We start from the raw sequence: 20,288 nt of genomic DNA on the forward strand, positions 1-20,288 counted from the left end.
GTGCACGTTTTTTCCAGCCTAACATTGTTGAAACACAGCAGCTAATATTGCTGTGTTGCTGCAACAAGTTAGCAAAGTGAGATGCTTGGCCAGTCAGGTACATCGTGCTTTCTTAGTATTTTATCCCATAACGGCGTTGTTTACATACGACTTGTGCTTCGTCTCTTGACCTGTATTTTCTCAGAATTCAAAAATAATTCCACACTGCAGACGTATTCTCGAGCAAATAACATTATCCTCATCGTCTTTCTTCTGGCTACTGGTAACTATCTGCCTGTTGCTGTTTGACAATGACACAGAATTTCAAAATAAAGGCATTTCCTAAAGATAATAATATGGGTGGATATTTAAAAAAAATAGTGACTTTGAAAGTGTCTCAAATCTGAAAATGGACATCCATATTATAAACACTTTAACAATAATATAAATCATAGCCATGGTGCTTATAACAGTATGCAGTCAAAGGTGTACTCACATGGTTCGGAATATCTTTTCAAATGTTTAGATATTAGTTAGTTAAAGTTGCTAACACACTTCCTGCCCACTCTTCCCACTGTAAAACAGACTTCCTGTAGTAAGAGCTGAGGAATTATGCCTCACTTACTCTCTGTCTTTTCTACACAAAACTATTGGGTATTGCAAGTTGATGTTAAGAAAAGCAGTGTTGTAGCAATGATGAGCATTCTTATAAGGAAATATGGTTGGGTACAATCTCTTGTCTATGTGTTTTCCAGGGTGTCAGTGCCATCCGACTATTTCCTACTTCTGGTCATCTTCTGCTCTCCTGTTCCATGGACTGTAAGATCAAGGTAAACAATCACAACATGGTGCTTTAAGAACATCACAGAAGCAGATGAATGATTATACGCAAGTTTTCAGTTCTGTTCTAGCATATAGACTGTGTCTCAATTCAGGGGCTGCAGCCTTCGAAGGCTGCATTTAAAAATCAATTGTGTCACATCGGCGTGACCAAGGCTGTCCCATTTCGAAGGCCCCTTCAAATGAGGCTGGGAAATGCAGCCTTCTTTCTCAGAATTTGAAGGATGCAATGGATGAATCCTTTGTGGCCCAGCCTATCCCAAGATGCATTTTGTGCCGATGTTGATTAAATATTAAGCTAACTAACATTTGTTTAGCTAACAGTTAACTGTTCTTAACATTACTGTTAGCTAAAAGCACACAGCTTGAACAAACTTCATTTATTAAGTTTATCTTAAAAAAAAGGTCTTAGCCGAAATGTATCGAACAGCGGTGTGTCTAGCGGTGAATCATCTTCTCATGTATTAAATCAAAAAATACAATAACAATCTCTAGGTCCATGATTGATGGCTAACTAACTTTCCAGCTGCTCTTTCTTTCGTCAAGCGCAGCTGGTTGCTAGGTAACAGAAATGCCAACGGGTCAGGGCGAGAACAACTGCTGATCCAAGCAGAAAATCCTTCACAGACCAGACCAGACCATTCGGTTTGGCTGATGCGGTCTACAAAGGCTGAGGCCGACGTTGACTGCGAAGGCTGCATCCTTTGAAGGCTGCAGCCCCTGAATTGAGACACAGCTGTAGTTTAATCACTTTATGATTTGCTTTTGAGAAGATTCAAAGCCAACTTCTACCACCTGGTGCATTTTTTAGCGCTGTCTTAATTTAATGTCGTGTTGCGGCTTCACAAGTCTGTGTTCACTCATTTCTCCTCCGTCTCTCTACAGCTGTGGGAGGTATACAGTGAGAGGAGATGCATACGGACATTTATTGGTAAGGGATCTTAAGTGTTTATTTGGTTTATTTTGACAAGTGTTAATGATTGATTGTATGAAATGGTAACAGGATCTGAAGAAATTCCCCACAAAATGAAACAACAATGGATCATCAGCAAACATGCTGACATAAAATATGCTCGAGGTCTGAAACGCATGCAGCCGTCTGGGAAATACACGGCAGTGACAGATTGTGAACTCAGCATTACTTCAACACTAATGACACGTCTGCTGACCGCTGACAGAAAGTGTGGGCATATTTTATTTATTTATTTTCGGAATAGATGGGGTCTAGAGGGGGTTTAGGCTAATGTGTGCAGGTCACTCTTACACTCATCCCAGAGACAGCATGCTGTCTGAATAGAGATTGTTTGCAGCCGTGGTTCTGCTTGTCAGCTCCTTCACAGAATATGCATAATTCAGCAGCCCGTGGGCCGAAGGGAACGAGGGGCGAGGGAGGGCACAAGACACGGAGAGAAGTTGGCATATAGGAAGAGAGAACACAGTTTAGGGGTGAATAAACTGACAGAGTGGCTGGCTGAGGCGTTAATGAGTCGGAGGAGCAGCAGAGATGCACATGATGATGTTAATTATTTTTTTCATTAGAGCAGTGTTAGAAGTAAACGGCTGTGTTGAGGAGAGCAGATTAGGTTTTCACTTTGTTGTTGCTGCTCTGCTCTCAGTTCTGTCATCTGCTGTCGAATGTATGACAGTATAAATAGGGCTTTATCGAGTAGTTGGAAGCTGCATTCATTGAAGTTTGACATTTGAATTCTAAATCATCAGCTTTCAAGCTGTTACTTCTGCACAGGTGGTTTGTAGGTCGGGTTTGAGTGGTGGATTTATGCATCTTTTTGCAGGTTGGGTGGTGCGGATTGGCTCTTATAATGAGTCAGGGGTGTGCCGGTATGTGTCCCTGATATGCGCAACACTACTCCAGAGTGAAATCCAAAAGTCAAAATTTATTCAATGACAAGATGGATGTAATCACTCCCAAAACTATAAACATGTCTTTATCTAACAAAATACTTACCTTCAATCTGTGTTTTTTGGTGTTAAGCTTTTCAAAAACAATATTTTTATTTTGGTCAAAAACTGTTTGCTTTCCAGCTTGATGCACACAAAGGTGATGATGTCATAAAATATGATGACACATTTAAAACTTTGCTCGAAAACCTCCATAAAAGCTTCAAATGTAAAAACAATAAAGAAGACATTTGGTACGACTCCAATTATAAAGGAAACTGCTTGTATTCATTTCTTATTCTTCTCAGATTTTTAAAAAATTTTATTTAAGTTCTTTGTCTCCTTATGTGTTTGGATCACTTTCAGAAAGTACGCCTTTTTGTGAACAATATCAAGTTTTCTTCACTGCTTTCTCGGGCTGCACAATATTTTTTGATATTTTATTTTTCTGTAATATGAAAAAATACAGCAGTCTTATTTTTTATTTTTATTTTTTATTTGACAAGGACAAATGCGTAAGGCATTGCTTCAAATATAAAATACAAAGTAGATGCAGTGCATGCAGGTTTCTAGCCTTGGCTAATTTGCAGCTCCTGTCCCAGGAAGTAAACAAAACGTTGAAGAAGAGTACACTTGCAAGATAAATGTGACACTTTCTAATGTCACAATGGAGGGACAACTACGCAGGTTGATTTTAGCGCTGCTCATCGTGGACTATATTGCTGTCATTGTTCATTTTAGTCAAACCATACAGTTTGAAAACGAGGCGCGGCTCCAACTAGAAAACAATGTTTTGATGCATTGGATGTGCTGAATGTGCATATTAAGGCAGTACAGGAGGAGGTGCACATTAATAATCCTCCAGGACTGTAACATGCTCATGTTTAACACAAACAATGTGTCATGTTACTGCAGTTGGTTCAGATCCAGGTCGGAACATGTTCTCACCACAAACGAACTGCACCAGAATTTGTTTGTAACTGGACTGAGACCACCTCTTCAAGAAGGTCTCGGTCCAGTTGTTTAGGTGCACACCTGAGTGTGACTGCTGTGTTCACACCTGCCCAAACGAACCACACTTAGGGGGCAAATGAACTTGACTTCAATTGAACCAAACTAAGCAGGGCAGGTGTGATATAATTGTGCGGCCCTATTGCTGTCCCACTTTTCATATTTTATGTGTTTCTCCCCTATGTGTATTGAGATGTTGGGTATTATTATCTGTAATTAAACCATACACTGTAATGGGTTGCTGTTGTTTCTAAGCGGATGCAGCTTGTCAGAATTACCCAGTAAGACAGGACAGTACAGCATGCATTAACCTGGGGATGTGCATGAATGAGTACGCATATCATTATGTGTGCATTTTCATGTTTGAATGCAGTCTGGGTAAACAGTATATTTGATGACATGTGTGCCCTGCTTTCAGTGGTTTGTGTATCTGTGTTTTCCTGCACACACACACACACAACACACACACCAACAAGGCTTTCTGCAGCGGTGCCGTTTGCCTTTGGTCTGCCAGCAAGCCGGGTTAGAGCAAGCAAGCAGGCAGGCGCTTAGCCTCAGTGGGCTCTGTTATCGCTGTGGAAACAGTGTAGCCCTGATAAAAGCCAGTTTTAACAAGGGAGGTGCCTGCGTGCGCTGAGCCCACTGGGACCTTGCATCACCTGCACTGTGTGAGTAGAAGCCAACGGCGTTGTATAGATTGGGATTAGGGAAGAGAATAGGAGAAGGTGGAGAACGGTTGAAAAGACAGATGGAGCATGTAATTTTTTTTTTCTGTCTCATCCTCTTCTGTCTCCAAGCTCATTTAAAGATTCCATTTCCCTTGTATCCCACAGCCCACGTCATCCCTCTTCCTCAACACCCCATATTTCCCTTAACCAGATTTCACATTCCTCAAATGAATTGTGTTTCAAAGGAGGGCAGCGCGGGGAGACGTGGTAACAAGAGTGGGGAACACAGTGATTTTGTCATCCAGCTTGTATTTATGTATATGTAATGTATGTGTGTATTTCCTCTGCTTCTGTCAGGCCACAGCAAAGCAGTGCGAGATATTTGCTTCAACAACACTGGGACCCAGTTCCTCAGCGCTGCCTATGACCGCTACCTCAAACTCTGGGACACTGAGACAGGTAGGCTCCGCCACTCTGATGTCAGCGCACTCCTCTCTAATATTCACACATCCTTTTGTTGTTGATTGTTCAAAATGACTGAACTGAGGGAAAATGTACTCCACATAAATATCTCACTTGTACAATACATCTGAGTGTCTGGTGAGGGTTTCAGTATTTTAACCACAGATATTTTGTGAGTGGAAACTCTATCTCAGCGGCACTCAGGAGATAGTGTATATGGGGGGACATAATAACACACCGCAGTGCAGTCAAATACAACCTTGATCTCAGATAATAGTGAATGACAGTGCAGACTTCGGCTTCTTTACGTAATTGTTTGTAGCATATATTTCTCTGCAGAACTTGAAAGCGTGTTTCTATAAAGTCAGAAATACATTTCAGCCAGGTTGTGACTCATTCTTCCGTCACACAGACTGTCGAACACCCATTCCCCTCATTTTGACAAGCATTCTTCAAAGAAGTTCAGATTTGCTGATTTATTTGTTTTATTTGTGATAAAAAACTGAGTATTTTAGGATGTTTGACTGTTGGAAGACGTCACCTTGGTGTTCAGGAAATTATGAAGGCAATTTTTTCGTTTTTTTCTGTCATTTTATCGAACCAATGATTAATCAATTAAAAGAAAATAAAAATAAATGTAAAGCCCATTCGTACAGGACTTGTATTACCTGGGGACCTTATCTGATTCAGACTTTGGGCTCTAGTTTCCCGGCATAGCGCAGGTGGTGCAGGGTGGCAAACCCCGCGCAGAGCTAGTTTCGAGCAGCGCAACCCGAGGCGCGCTCAGTTTGGTAGTTTGGCAGACCGAGGGGCGCTGAGATGGGTGTGGTGGCGCAGCGGGGGGAGGTGTCGACAGATCCAGCTTGGCACAGTGACAATTTTGTGCCAAAAGGCTTCGCCAAAGGTGCGCTAAAAGCTCGCCATCTGAAACCAGGTCTGCTGTCAGCGCAGGGGGAGCGCAGCAGGTGTAAGCCGAAGTTTGGCTGACCGGCGGACAGTGCGCACACGTCACCAAAACCTCACAGGCAGGTTTCCAGAATATCAGGCACATTAACAGTGCAATAAATAACCACAAAACCACTATTCAATGCAACTATCTGTAATCAGCACATACATGTATCTCTATATCGACTGTCCCGTCACATCTGATGTCAGATCAAATGGGATTGGCACCGTTTGGCACGCGTAATGGAAACCCAACCTGATTTGATTAAACAGCTGCAAACTAATGAGTTCACATCCCTCTCAGCCAACCACAAACAGCTACAGCATCAGATAGGGAGTATATATTCAGCATCTGTCATCTTAGAAAAGTCAAAAGAAAAGAAACAGAGTGAGACTGCGAGAGAGAGAAAGAGAGAGAGCGCGCGCGTGCTCGAGAGAAACGCAACATTGATTTACAATTGTGGTGACCTCCTCCCAGGCTGCCTTTGCATCATCAGCCCGTGGAGGTCTGCTCGCAGTTCCGTATATTCGGACACTGTGAGCAGACCTCCCGGACCAAAACATAAGTTTCCTCCTGGGATGAGTTTGGCTGTCTGATGCTGCTGCTCTCTTCTGCCATGGCGAATTGAGTAAACTCTCATTACGCCTTCGTGCGGCACATTTAAGGGCGAGGAGAGGGGCTCATTTGATTGGTGTGATGTGTGTAAAACCCACTCCACGCCTTCTCTCCTCCCTCTTTCCAACTTGTGCCGGTAGGAGGGACAGAGGTGGGAAAGAGGAGTAGCTGCGCCAGGCGCACAGTGTGCCAAACTTACAAAATCCGCCTGGCCACATCCAGTTGGCAAAGCGCAGGTGTGCTGCGCCCCCGCCTCACCCGGTCTGCGAAACTAGAGCCCATTATCTGACATTACTGACATTATCCCCTGAACATGATGCACACAGCCATTTGAAATGTGGGATAAACAAACAGAAGCAATTCTGCTACACATTGTCACATGTCATTCATCTCATCATCCATCTGAGATGTTGCTCTTCTTATTGATTTGAGCTTGCCCTTTCTGCGAACGTGTCTCCATGCTGTGTAGTGACATGAGCCTCCTGCACCCAAAATGCTGAAAAAATTTCAATTAGAATTGTCAACGCAGGCTCCATAATTCTCAACAGGGACAGAGGCCGACCCCAAATCATTGAAAAAACAATTCACACAGGATGAATCTTATCACACAACCTCTGTGTTTGGGAAAGTTTCTGAGATTTGCAGTGGCATTTTGACTGAACAAATTAGACACATGGCAGATTCATAGGGGATTAAAATCACAGACAACCTCCACAATTGTTGCAAATTGCCAGAGGTCCCCAGGTAATACTAGTCCTGTGTGAATAAGGCTTTAGTTGACACATGCATAAATTTGTTTGTGTCTGTAGGAATGGAGTATTCTGTTAATATAAGCCCTTTTTACACAGCGATCTTGTAATAGGGCTGCAACAAAGACCCTTCATTGTGTCAACTTTGCTTTTTTTTATCCAGAACCAAATAATGCAGACATAATGCCTCACCAGTGTGTGATTTTTAGATAGCATCACGCCGTTTCAGAAGCAAAAGAGGCATGAAGGATAGGATGTGTAACTGGCAGCGTCAGCCTCTAGTGTGACATATATATCACGTGTTGGCAGCACTTTCGAAACCATAACAATGGCATAACATGACAAAAAACAGTCATTTATTGTCTCTGTTATGTGGCAGCTGATGTTGTCCCCTGCTCGGAGGGTAGGGAGCTCCCGAACTTTATTGTCTCTCCAGTTTGCAGACATTTTGGGTTGCTTTTCTTCTTTGAGTTAGCTGCTAACTGCTTCTAACTGCTCTTTTTTTCTCAGATATATTTTTATTGAACTTTTTGCAAAGCTGGAAAGACAAAGAAAGCACAACACACACACAGCAATAATACTAACAGTATACAAATTACTGACATCTAAACCTTGCAAGACAAGAACAAACAAAAACTAAATAAATAGATAGATAACAATAATTAAAAAAGAGACATAAATTAAATTCAGGGAGTCCAGAAAGTCCACGGAAGTCAGCCTATTGCACATTGCAATTTGATGTCATTATTAGCTATGAGTGAGACTGAGACCACTGAGTAAGAGTGGGAGCTTTATCAGTTATCTACGTGACTGCTAGCTGGTTTTTAAAACTCCTGGCGGTGGGTCATACACATAACACGTCACACCAGTCCCGTCGTGCAGCCTACCCCTTTTACACTGACATCAATTTGGCACTGTTCCTAACTCCGCTGCCGGCTTAATAGCATCCCCACATTTTGCGATTGTATCTTTTATACAGAGCAGCAAGCAGTGTGACATTCCCTCCTTGAACAGCCAGTGTGAAAGGAACCATAGAGGAACATTTAACATAAGCCAAATTGGCCTTAAAATCCAGTTGTGCAATTCCTCAGCACTACAAGCTATGGATCCTTAGGAATGTAGCCAACATCTATGACACAGTCTTTGTGGAATTCTGATCTGGTAGTGCTGACAAAGACACATTGAGAAGTGACATACAAACACACAATGTAGGTCCCTCTGATGTCACTGTTGCCATATGGCTCCCTGTCCTCTTTTCCCCTCTCAGTTTCCACCCCTCTAAACTCAGGAGTGCCAGTCCAGCAGAGGGCAGAAAAGAGTTAAATCCCCCACTTGTTGATAACAGGATGCTCCTTGAGTCCACAGCCTAATACTTCTGTTAGAGTTAATTTACCTGTTAAAATGTGTCCCTATCAGTTGCTGTAGGTTTGTTTTGTGTAAGTGAAAATGTAAATGGTTTCTGTCTTGCAGCTCTGAGTAGCAGTGATGCACAGGAAGTAATTTTAGTATTTTATCCCATGTCCATGTTGCAGTTAAACACTGGACGCAATACAGAAATTATGTCAGTGAAAAGCCTTCATTCTTATCTTAAGGGCCTCTCGGTGTTGCAGTCATTTCCAATTTCCTGTTTTCTCAGCTCCAGCAGTGGTGGTAGCATCATTCATGCAGTGATTCACCTCCGCTGAATGAATACAAAGAAACGCTGAAATTTCTGTGTTCTGGCTGAGCTGTCGCTGCCTGCAGGGACAGCGCACACAGCATTGAAAGTTGCAGCCAGTATCCCTAAATTTTAAACAACTTGAGCATACCTCTCTCTGAAAAAGCCACCGTGGATTATTCTGGAGCTCTGACTTTCATTTCTGCCTCCTCCCCTCCTCCCACAGGCCAGTGTATCTCCCGCTTCACCAACAGGAAGGTACCGTACTGCGTCAAGTTCAACCCAGACGAGGACAAACAGAACCTTTTCGTGGCCGGCATGTCGGATAAGAAGATTGTTCAGGTAAAGTTGGCGTGCGCTGCATTGCCAGCAATTCAATTCAGCTCCCACCATCACTTCAAGTGTATTTCCCAGTTGACCAAGCAGATGCACACATGAATTTCTGCGTATACCCCCTGTGCCCACAGGAGCATGAAATACACTCCCGCCTCATCTTCCGGCACAAGAGTGTGTGTGTGTGTGTCTGTGTGTGCGTGGCTAGAGGTTCAGTGGCTGACAGGACTGGAGCGAATCATTAATCATGGGTAGCATTAAGGTGGAAGAGGGGCAAACAGAAGAGAACAATCTGTGATAAAAGTAGGAAATCCATAACTGTGATATCACACGATCAGGGGAACTGTTTTGAGAACAAGTAACCCCGAATCTCTGCAGAAGAAAGTTTGGATCTCAACAGATCTGATGTGGAAATATTATTTGATCTTCCTCAATTCATAATCATAGAGTTTGGAACTAATGAATATGAAACTGTTTGGTTTTATTTCACTTTACTTTCCTCTTTAATTTATACCAAGAAGTGTCAGAAAGTTTGTCCCGTTATTGTTCCTATGAACAGTCACTTTTACACTATCTGGCACAATAATCAGGGTTAGTATTAAATCATGCAGCTCTCTTCTGGGTTTTGAGAACAGATGGCTGCTCCTGTGAGCCGCCGAAGGCTTAGATTTTAAAAAACACAGCATAAATAGAATTGGATGTAAAATCTGTTTGGACAGAAACACGTCCTATTGGTGTGGTGCCTGGGGACTGTTTCTATCTGGTTGTCTTTCCTTTACATTTTAATGTGTGCATAATGTTTTCCAAAAAAGAATCTTCAAGACTGAGGCCTGTTTGATAGCTACTCTGTTTCATTACACCACTGCAGTTAAGCGATTTCACTGCATTAGCACAATTAAAAGCTGCTCTCAGTGATTGTTCGACAGCTCCACCGTACGACTTTCTCTACAGTAAGAAAAGTTGTCAACCCCAGCTCCAAAGAAGAAACATGAATAAAAACAAAATGCAATGATTTGCGAGACTATATTCAAGTGAACACAGTGCAAGGACAATATATTTAATGTTCAAAGTGCAAAACTTTGTTTTTGGTAAATATACACTTATTCTGAGTTTGATGCCTGCAACACATTCCATAAAAAGTTGGGACAGGGGCCTGTTTACCACTGTGTTACATCATCTTTCCTTTTTAACAACACTCAGTAAGCATTTAGGGAACTGAGGACACTGCTGAAGTTTTGAAAGTGAAATTCTTTCCCATTATTGCTCAATATACGACCTCAATCGCTCAACAGTCGGGGTTTCCATTGCTGTGTTTTGCACTTCATAATGGGCCACACATGTCTAATAGGAGAGAGGACTGGACTGCAGACAGGCCAGTCTAGTACCCGCATTCGTTTACTACGAAGCCACACTGTTAAGACCTTTGCACACTGAATCCTTTTTTATGGATATGTTATTTTTAATCGTTACACACAGAAACCTTGCACACAGATGCGTTTTATTGTTCTATTCTTTGTGAAAGTTTGCAATTGGCACTGCAGCTGAATGAAGGGGCTCAACAGTGCTCCATCTCTGTCTCCACATTCTGTGTGCGATCCACATCCTCCTCCTCCTCTTCATCATCATCATCATCCACCTGATTATTACTATTTGACCTGTTGAACGTGAGCTATCTGAGTTATGAAATGGTTCTGTGCGCCCAGTTCCTCTGTCTTGTCGCAGCTGTCTCACCACCACATTTTCTTCACTGATTCTTCTGGTCACATGTCTTTAAAGGCTTCTGACTGATGCTAAAAACACAGCAAATTGTACCTGTTCGATAATTTCATTGACAGATGAAAGTTTTAGACTCAACATCCAAACCAGACTGACACAACATGAAGTCGTATTTATTTTTAGACATGACGAAATTACAGACGAAAAAAGCAGACGCAGTGTGCAAATGCTGTTAGACTCGAAAAATGTGGCTTGGCGTTGTGTTGCTGCAATAATCAGGGATATCTCTGAAAAAGTAATCGTCTGGATGGCAGCATATGTTGCTCCAAAACCTGTATGTACCTTTTTAGCATTCATTGTGCCTTCACTGATGTGCAAGTTAGCTACCCATGATGCCACGGGCACTAACGCTCTCCCATACCGTCACAGATGCTGGCTTTGAACTTTGCACTGGTAACAATCTGGATGGTCCTTTTCCTCTTTATCCCCGAGGACAGGACAGCCATGATTTCCAAAAACAATTTGAAACGTGGACTGGACTCGTCAGACCACAGCACATTTTTCCACTTTGTGTCAGTTCATCACATATGAGCTCGAGCCCAGAAAAGTCAGCAGCATTTCAGGATGTTGTTGATATATGGCTGTCACTTGGCATGGTGGAGTCTTAACTTGCATTTGTAGATGCAGTGAAGAACTGTGTTTACCGACAATGGTTTTCCAAAGTGTTCCTGCGCCCCTTTAGTAATATCTTCTATTCAGTCATGTCAGATTTTAATGCAGTGCAGCCTGAGGGTTCAAAGGTCTTGGGTATTCAGTGTTGGCTTTTAGCCTTGCCCCTTGTGTGCAGACATTTCTCCAGATTCTCTGAATCTTTTGATGACATTACAGATTAATATATACAATATTCTTTCCAACTGTCTGTTGAGAAACGTTGTTCCTAAACTGTTGGACTATTTGCCAATGCAGTTTTTCACAGTGGTAAACCTCGTGCCCTCCTTGCTTGTGAACAGCTGAGCCTTTTGAGGAGGCCCCTTTCATACCCAATAATGATACTTTAATCTATTACAGATTAACACGTCCAATCAGGCATTTTTTTTAGCATTCCACAACTTTCCCAGTCTTTTGTTGCCCCTATCCGAACATTTTTGGAACACAGGCATCAAATTCAGCATGAGTGTATGATTACAACAACAAAAAAAAAGGTTTATCACTGTATACGGTCAAAAAAAAGTTTGCTTATCATTGCACTCTGTTTTCATGTCAGTTTTTTACATTGTCCCAAAGTTTTTGGAGTCAGGGTTGTATATATTTTGGTAATCAGCACCCCATAAGAGTACGGAAATAGTGCAGTGAAATGGGATTTTGTGAATCCATTTCAATCCATTTTATTTTCTTTCAAGTTGTCATAGATAAATGTGTTTACCTCCTCTCTGTCTGTTTCGCTCTCTGCGCCTTGTGTTTTCTGTCAGTGGGACATCAGAACAGGTGAGGTGGTTCAGGAATACGACCGTCACCTGGGAGCTGTGAACACCATCACCTTCGTTGACGAGAACCGTCGGTTTGTCAGCACATCCGACGACAAGAGTCTTCGAGTTTGGGAGTGGTAAGTACAGACTACTGCCAGAAATACTAATGTGGTGCAGTTTTTTAGTGTTGTAGCTCTGAGGAAGGCACATAACCTCAAATACCGAATGGGAGATTGGTTGCATTTTGCCGAAAAGCTTTAACGGTATGAATGTGTAGCAGAAATTGATTATTTAGTATTCTTTTTCAGTCAACCAACATTGCAGAGGTTGAGGTTAAAAACTGATGAAGTTATGAAAAGAAGGTGTTTAGTGTGATTTGAAATGCAAATGCAGTAGATGTGGCAGCAAGAATGTTCACAGGGAACATTTTACAAGAGAACTCAGGGAAAACATTTGAGAAATACATATCATCAGTGTATCATGCTGCCCAGTGAAGATATCCTGCACTGCTCACTGCTCCTTCCATTAGTCCTTCACAAGAGGAGCAGACATGAACAAACCTCCAGACGACCTTATCTTGGACAAAGCTCACACAGCTGTGCTGCTAATCTGCTCTGAGTCACAGACTCTGCCACGGTGTGCCTGCTTTACATGCATCTGTTGCACTGGGAGTTTGTTTTTTTTCCCCCTGGAGCTAACATTGTACATTGACAATGCTCCAGCAGTAACCCCTGTGAGCCTGGCCCCTGTTGCCAATTGTATATTTTAATAATAAATAAGCATTTTGGAATGCTTCCACATATTAAATTACTCGAAGGCAGATGCGCTGGGATGACTGGCAGGTCAGATAAAGTTTAAGGCTAATTGTCCTGTTTAGAATCTCTTGTGTTATTAACAAAACTGTGTTCACTTGTGTTTCCTAGAAGTTTGTTTACTTTTAGATATTTTCATTCAGTGTTTCCCATAGAATTAGATTTTATTTGTGGTGGATTGTGGTGGTAGTTGCTGAGGAGGTGACCATATGTGGGCAAGAGGGTGGCGCTGACTCGTAAGCTCTTTTTACACAGAGATGGTGCTATAGGGCTGCTACGAAGTCCCTTCTCTGTGTGTCTTTTGCATTTTTACACATGCCCAAACAACAGCAGCGTCATGACGTTCCAGCGTGTGAGTTAAGACACCAAGCCCACATTGCGGAATAAAAAGAGCAGTGACGGACGTTGGCCTGTAGAGTGACACATAACATAGCTTCGGCAGCACTTTATCAACAATAACCATGGCAAACATGGCAGTAACTACCATTTATGGTCTTTGTTATATGGCGGCTGATCTCGTCCTCTGCTCCGAGGGTAAGGAGCTCCCAGACCTCCTTTGTTTTCCCAATTTGTGGATTTTCAGCTGCTGTTCTTCTTTGAGTTAGCTGCCAGCTGATGTCAGCTACTTTTTAAATCTCATGGGGTGGGTCCCACACATAGCACGTCAAATCTGGTCCTGCTGGCTGTCCCATTTACAAAGACATAGTTACTGTTACTTACGCTGCTCGCAACTCAGAGGTAAGACAGCTCTGTCCCCCCATTCCACAATCATACTTTTACACTGAACGGTGAGGTAGAATAAAGGCGTGATATTCCCGCCTTGAACAGGAAGTGGTAAAGGGTCTATAGACTGTAACGATGCCTCGCAGACAGCCTGTCAATCAAAGCAGCCCTGCCAGTAAATATGCATAACTTTAAACCATAGTAAAATGTAAAGGGGTGAGTCATATAAAAATGTATGTATGTTACAGTTGTCATAAATGTAGAAATTAGCTATGGAGACCAAATCCATATTTATTTCTGCTATATAGTTGGGCATCTTAACATTGGGTCTGTGGGGATTGACTAGCTTTTGGAGCCAGCCTCATGTGGTCATTCAGGGAACTGCAGTTTTTGGCAATTAAACATTGGCTTCATTTTTTCGGCTCTGGAGGTTGCTCCTTGAATGAAAAAGAGCTAGTACATTATCAGCAAAGTTGCCATATACTTTACCGTGTGCATGGAATGGAGGACCGGCCCGTAGTCAGTGTGTTTGTGAGAGATATTGAACGGGGCAAGCGGTGGCTGAGCAAATCGATGCACCTCAGCTCAGTCCACTAGTTGATCAATCACAGATGATGTCATTCTCTCAGACAGATAAAAAAAAAGATAACAAGCAAAATGCTAAAACTGTTCACCATATACACTTCTGCGGCTGGGGGATCGTAAAGACAGTGTCTCTCCACAGAGTCCCTGCTCAGCGGCCAATTGAGAGACCACCAAGAGTGGCGTGCAGATTAGGCAGGGGTCCTGTGGTGATATACAAACTGTGGTATTTATTGCTCAAAGATAATAAATATTTAAAGACCAGCTGATAAAAAGGCTTCTTTTGGATTCTTAGAAGTAGGTGGGGGGAGGGGGCTTTTTTTTTTTTTTCCAAAGGACAACCGTTTGTGTAGTTTTTCTTTTATGATCTTGTCAGCACTTCCCAGCTCGTCTTGTTCCTCCAGAGTGTGAGAGATGGGGATTAACGAGTGAAAAAATGTTTTGTTTTTCACACATTCTTGAAGCCAGCGTTGAAGGACAGAATAAAATGTCAGCAGAACAACATGAAGCAAAAGAATCATATCCCAAGAGTCTACTTTGTGTGCTTGTTTAGGAGGGGGGTCTCCCATGAGCTTTTTAAGTGCAGCGTGGGAGCGAACGGACAAGTGGTATGCTTGGCCAAAGAGTGGCTTTACTGTCCCTCTTTCTCCCACGGATACCACCTGGCTTTGAGCTCTAGCTAACCCCTCTTGTGAGAGCTGGTACATAGAAGCATTAGGCTGAAATTACCAGAACAGTCTCATATCTCCAGAATAGAAGTGGAGACTGGCAGAGGAGAGAAGCGAAAGCCGTCACTTTACAAACGCCTACTTTAATTTAAATTCAATCCTCATTTCATACACATACTCAAAAGTTTTGTGAGGAAACGACTTAATTTGAGGCAGAGGTTTATCATTGGGGAGGTGAGAGTTGGAGCACACGTTGGAGGAGGATTACAATCAATATGAAATGGTCTGCACTGTGCCAACAAGGAGAATTAGCTCTTGATAATAAAGACATCGTTCCGAGAGTGATGAACGGTGAGCTTGGAGGGACATATAGAATGATGATCGACCGAGAAAAAAGGATAGAGGAAGACGTTAAATGGCAGATAGAGCAAAGGACATGTTGGAATCGCTCTCAATGGAAACTGAACTGCTCTTCCAAGTACTTAATTTCCCTCCAGATTGACATTCATGATGGTCCTGACCTTTTTAAAAAAGCCCCCTGCCAACCCAAATTAACATTATGTAAATATTTGCCCATTAAAGCCTAATTTGGTATTTTCCAACCTGGTCCCAATTTACCCGTGCTTTTGTGTCTAACTAAGGGGGGAGATGGTTTTTGGAAATGGTCCAGTATTAAGTGAGAGAACTGCAGCTGGCAGGAACAAAACAGGATGCAGTGTAACCACATGAAGCATGTTTGCACTGTCAATTTACGTCCACTAAAAGTGCTTCTTTTTGCAACTGACAGACTCAAATTGTTGAGTGTCTGACAACACTATGGAAGTGAATGACCCTACAGAGACAGACCTATTTGTTAAAGAGTAAGATCCTTTATGTTTCACCAGAAACAGCCCAGAAATCACCATTGCCCAACCCACCAGACTCCATTAAAATTATTAATAATTTTTAGGGCTGCCCTCTAGTAGGCGACCAAACGTCAGTTGACCAGAAAGGTCATTCATCATCATTAGTCGGCAAGAGAAACAAACAAAAACAAAAACCCATGAAATTCTATTAGGAGCTGTGCCTTGTCAAAAAGAAGACCATGCATACTCAGCAGCCAGACAGGAGTGACGTTACAAACCAATCACAGCCGACAGATATCTTTCCCTTCTTCTGTAAATTTTCAGTCAGATAAACATGGAAAAGTTTATCATGTTAGTGCAGGGCTACCCAGAGCTTTACATCTGTCCCACCGACAATAGGCCTACACACTTACAAAGAGCGCCTAGCAACCTCAGATGCAACCTGCCGCCATGCCCTTGAAAGCTGGCAAGCCAATCACCTGACCTCACGTTTTTCAGGCGGTTAAAGACGCAGCATGTGTATAGCTCCTAATCTCCAGGGCTGGTACCTGCGGTTATTCCACAGGCTAGTTAATAACATGTCGGGCAGGAAATCCAAAGTGTGGGATCATTTTGAGAAGGTGAAGGACGAACCCAAGGTGATATGTAAACTCATCTTTATTGGTCGACTACAAACATTCTCACACCTTCAACTCAAACCATTGTGTTTCCCCGCCCAAAATATATAATCTAATAATTAAATTAATATCGTAAACATGCGGGCGACTAGTCGACTAATGGCCCTAAATGACGACTATTGGTCGACTAGGAAAATTCTTAGTCGGAGACATCCCTAGTAATTTCAGCATGTTTTTTTTCAACCAAACCACAGCTGGTGATTGTTAGAACAGTGGAAAGATGAACCAAGAAGGTTTTTGTGAGTTTTATTTTCTTTTTGTTAACTTTGAATGAAGTTTCGTGATCAATGTTAAAATAGTTTGTCAGGCCTTAGAGTAACAATCTGATCCTGTCAGTGGCAAAAAACAGCATTTTTAGGCGATTAATTGAACATGCCCCGAATGATTACATTGCAGCCTGTTTCGTCGCTGCAGTCTTGCTTAATACTGGATTAATTTCAAAAACTGTTGTTCCCATTAGTCACTCAGACACCAAACATTGGAAAGTTGGGTTCAGGTTAAAAAATACAGAGTTTACTCTTCAAACGACTTTACCAAAGCAGAAGTGTTGCAATCGTTTGAAAGATAAAAAGTCAATTTACTCTTTTGTCAATAGTAATTATGTTTTGTGAAATCCTCTTTTCACATTAGTTCCAAATAACAAACAAAGATGGTCTGTTTCATTTCCCTCTGAAGAGAAGCTCAAAGATTTTCTTGTTTCCGTCGTGACATTTTTTTCCTGCAAGCTGATTAGAAAACTTAACCTCGAGCTCACTGCAGAAATTACGCCTGGCAAACTAAAGTTCACATATAAATTATACAAAAATGCTGTTTTCTCCATTGTCCCATATCTTGATCGATGTGGAACACAGAAAACAACAATCAATCATCTATTATTAATGAGTATCCCCAGTGTATAAGATTGTTTGTCTGTGTTTTCCTTTCTTCCTCTCACATCGCTCTCCAGACAACAGAACATTCACACTGGTTATTTCTGGAGCTCAGAAGAAGAGATCTGATAGCTTTGTTATCCTTTCAGAGTTTGGCTTGGCGTGTCTGCAGACATTGGCTCTGACAAACCCAGGCGCCCCTTTAATGTCTGATTGTGTGAGTGTGTGTGTGTGTGTGTGTGTGTGTGTGTGTGTGTGAGCTTGAATTGTGTGTTTTATGTGAACAGGGGTTTGCATTTCTCATTTAACTCGTTCTTTAGTTCTTCGAAGCCTGTCTTTGGTCTTGTGCGTTCTCGGTGCAGTCACTTTGCTCCAGCTGTTACTCATCTCAGGCGCAGACATGGATTCGGTTTAAGTGGATAACAAAATGAGAACAGGGCACTTCGTTGATGCAAACACACACAGTTTAAGGCAGGAAGACACATTAGTTACACTCATTCAGTTAGTTTGCTGCAAGTCAGCTGTGTACAAAGAGAGGAAATCAGCATGCAGTCATCATGACACACACACACACACACATAGCACCGTAGATTTGAATGATCTTCTCTTAAGATCAACTAGCCAAGTTTCCTATCTCTCCCAAAGCGGAGAGATATAGCAGAGCTTAAAGGAAAGGGGGGAGCACAGGGTGAAAGAGCGAAGGGATTAATAAATAATTGGATGGCGGTACAGTCGGCGGTGCAGCATCAAAAGCTCCTTTCAGATTGCATGGAGTTATTTACATTCTGTAGCCGTAATGGTGAGTGTGCCTGGTTTCTCACCATTTTCTCTTGAGAAACAAGCATATTGGAGTCGGCATAAGCAGTTGCAATAATACACAAACCGCAGCTCGGTGAATGTGTTTTGTTTTTGTTTGTTTTTTTCTTTCTTCTTCTTCTTCCTTTTGAGTTGTTCTCGCTTCGGGGCTGCTGAGGTTGCTCTCTCATCCCGTGTTTAACCCATCTTCAAGTGTACTCACAGAGCTTTGTGCCTTTTTCAGGGACATCCCTGTGGACTTCAAGTACATCGCTGAGCCCAGCATGCACTCCATGCCAGCTGTGACACTCTCTCCCAACGGTGAGTACTCAAATCATGGCAGAACACTCGCAGAGGCACAGTCAGGGACACGATGCAGAGGACTCTGGGGAGCATGAGCCCATATTGCCAGATTGAAGTTGAGTCGTACCTTCCAGCGTTGGTCACGTCTCAAAAGCATGAAAACAAGGCAGGCTCAGTGTCATCCGAGTAAATGTATGTGTGGAGACGTCCAGATCCTGTCATCTGGATTGGAATCAGGCCCAATCCTGGTATTTCTGATGGATAGATATCAGCTGTGTAAAGCCTGATCCATCTCCAATCCTTTGTTTGCTCTGGGTACGCCAGCTGTCACCAACGGCCCATTGAGCTCCGTTAAAACATTGTAATGTCTCTATTGCGCAGTATTGTGAGGGAGTGAACTGTAAAGCGCAAAGCAGCCATCAGTTGCAATTAATGACATGTCAGCAAGGGATGAGAGAGAAGCTGCACTGGGTAAAAAAGAGCAGCTGGTGTGCCTTTCTCTTTGTGATAGTTCTCTGCTGATGTTAGAGTTCGAACCTGAGATGAAGAGATGCTCTCCTCCATATAACATACATATATAATCTGTAAAATATTACAGGACAACGTCAAAGGAAAGCTGGGTTGAGCATAGTTGAGTACCAAACTCAAGGGTACCAACCAAATTACATTCGTGCTACCAAATACCAGTTACCTTAAATCTGTCTCTGCCAATTTTTGGCATCTGTGAGCGCATCTGGGTGAGAGTGCTGGGTTTAGGCAAGGGGTTGAAAGCACCCCAAAACCTGGACAGCAACCATGGAGCTCTGGGGTTGGCCACAGAGCTCCAAAACCACTCCATCAACCGCTTCGTCAACCGCTTCTTTGACCATTCTTTTGGCTTCCCAGCAAGCCAAACCTAACACTGAAGTGCCAATGTGCCATAATAGATTCATCGTCTTGTCTATTTTCTTTTCTATATGATTTTATTAATACACGTGTGTGTCTGCCAAACAAGCAGATACACATACACACATGAACAAGCATACACAACCAGGCAGACAATCAGAAACAGAAGATTAGCTCTGTGTGATTAGAAAAGAGCAGAGAAGCAGAATTGCATTTTAGTCTATTACACCGCCCCTGCAGCTTGTTTAAAAATTACATTTTTGCTATTACACAGGGAGTCAAGTATTAAAAAAAAGAGGACCGCTGGGTACCAATATTTGCTCAGACATGAACCGTACCAAACCCTAGCAGCGCTGATTCACTTCCTCACAGACTTACATCAGTAGATTGATCCCCCCTCATATCTGAGAGTGATATAGATCTTCTCTAACTCTCAGCAAGAAAGTGAAAAAGCGTATTTTCCAAAATGTCAAACTGTTCTTTTTAATTGCACTAACAATTTATGTATTTCAGACCTGCTGTAGGCGATGTGTAGCTGTACTGCTGTATTTTACAAATGTCGATATTAGCTGATGCTTAATGTGAAAGTCCGCTGCTCAGGATTTGGGCAAAGATGTGTTATCAGGACTTCCCTGTTCATGAGTAATTTACAGACATGTGACTCAAAGCGCCGCTCTGAAAAACGGGCGCTCAGGAACAGTTACGCGCTGCGCCTGCTGCTCGTCTACATTGAAAACAATAGCCCTTTTTAAATAGGAATTGTGCAAATTTGCAGGAAAGCCCAGTCA

General features: G+C 42.4%; 2 protein-coding genes across 3 annotated transcripts in view; one reads left to right on the forward strand and one right to left on the reverse strand.

Annotated features, from left to right (window-relative positions):
- Positions 1 to 20,288, reverse strand: part of mettl24 (methyltransferase like 24) — a 356,006-nt gene that overhangs the window by 251,737 nt on the left and 83,981 nt on the right. The window lies entirely within an intron of this gene.
- Positions 1 to 20,288, forward strand: part of cdc40 (cell division cycle 40 homolog (S. cerevisiae)) — a 31,862-nt gene that overhangs the window by 5,309 nt on the left and 6,265 nt on the right. The window contains exons 8-13 of the mRNA XM_049589406.1: positions 735 to 809; positions 1,705 to 1,750; positions 4,755 to 4,856; positions 9,053 to 9,168; positions 12,345 to 12,478; positions 18,557 to 18,633. Coding sequence (XP_049445363.1) covers positions 735 to 809; positions 1,705 to 1,750; positions 4,755 to 4,856; positions 9,053 to 9,168; positions 12,345 to 12,478; positions 18,557 to 18,633 — 550 coding nt within the window. The remainder of the gene's footprint in view (positions 1 to 734; positions 810 to 1,704; positions 1,751 to 4,754; positions 4,857 to 9,052; positions 9,169 to 12,344; positions 12,479 to 18,556; positions 18,634 to 20,288) is intronic.

The sequence above is a fragment of the Epinephelus fuscoguttatus genome, linkage group LG11, assembly GCF_011397635.1.
Source record: "Epinephelus fuscoguttatus linkage group LG11, E.fuscoguttatus.final_Chr_v1".
Lineage (NCBI taxonomy): Eukaryota > Metazoa > Chordata > Actinopteri > Perciformes > Serranidae > Epinephelus > Epinephelus fuscoguttatus.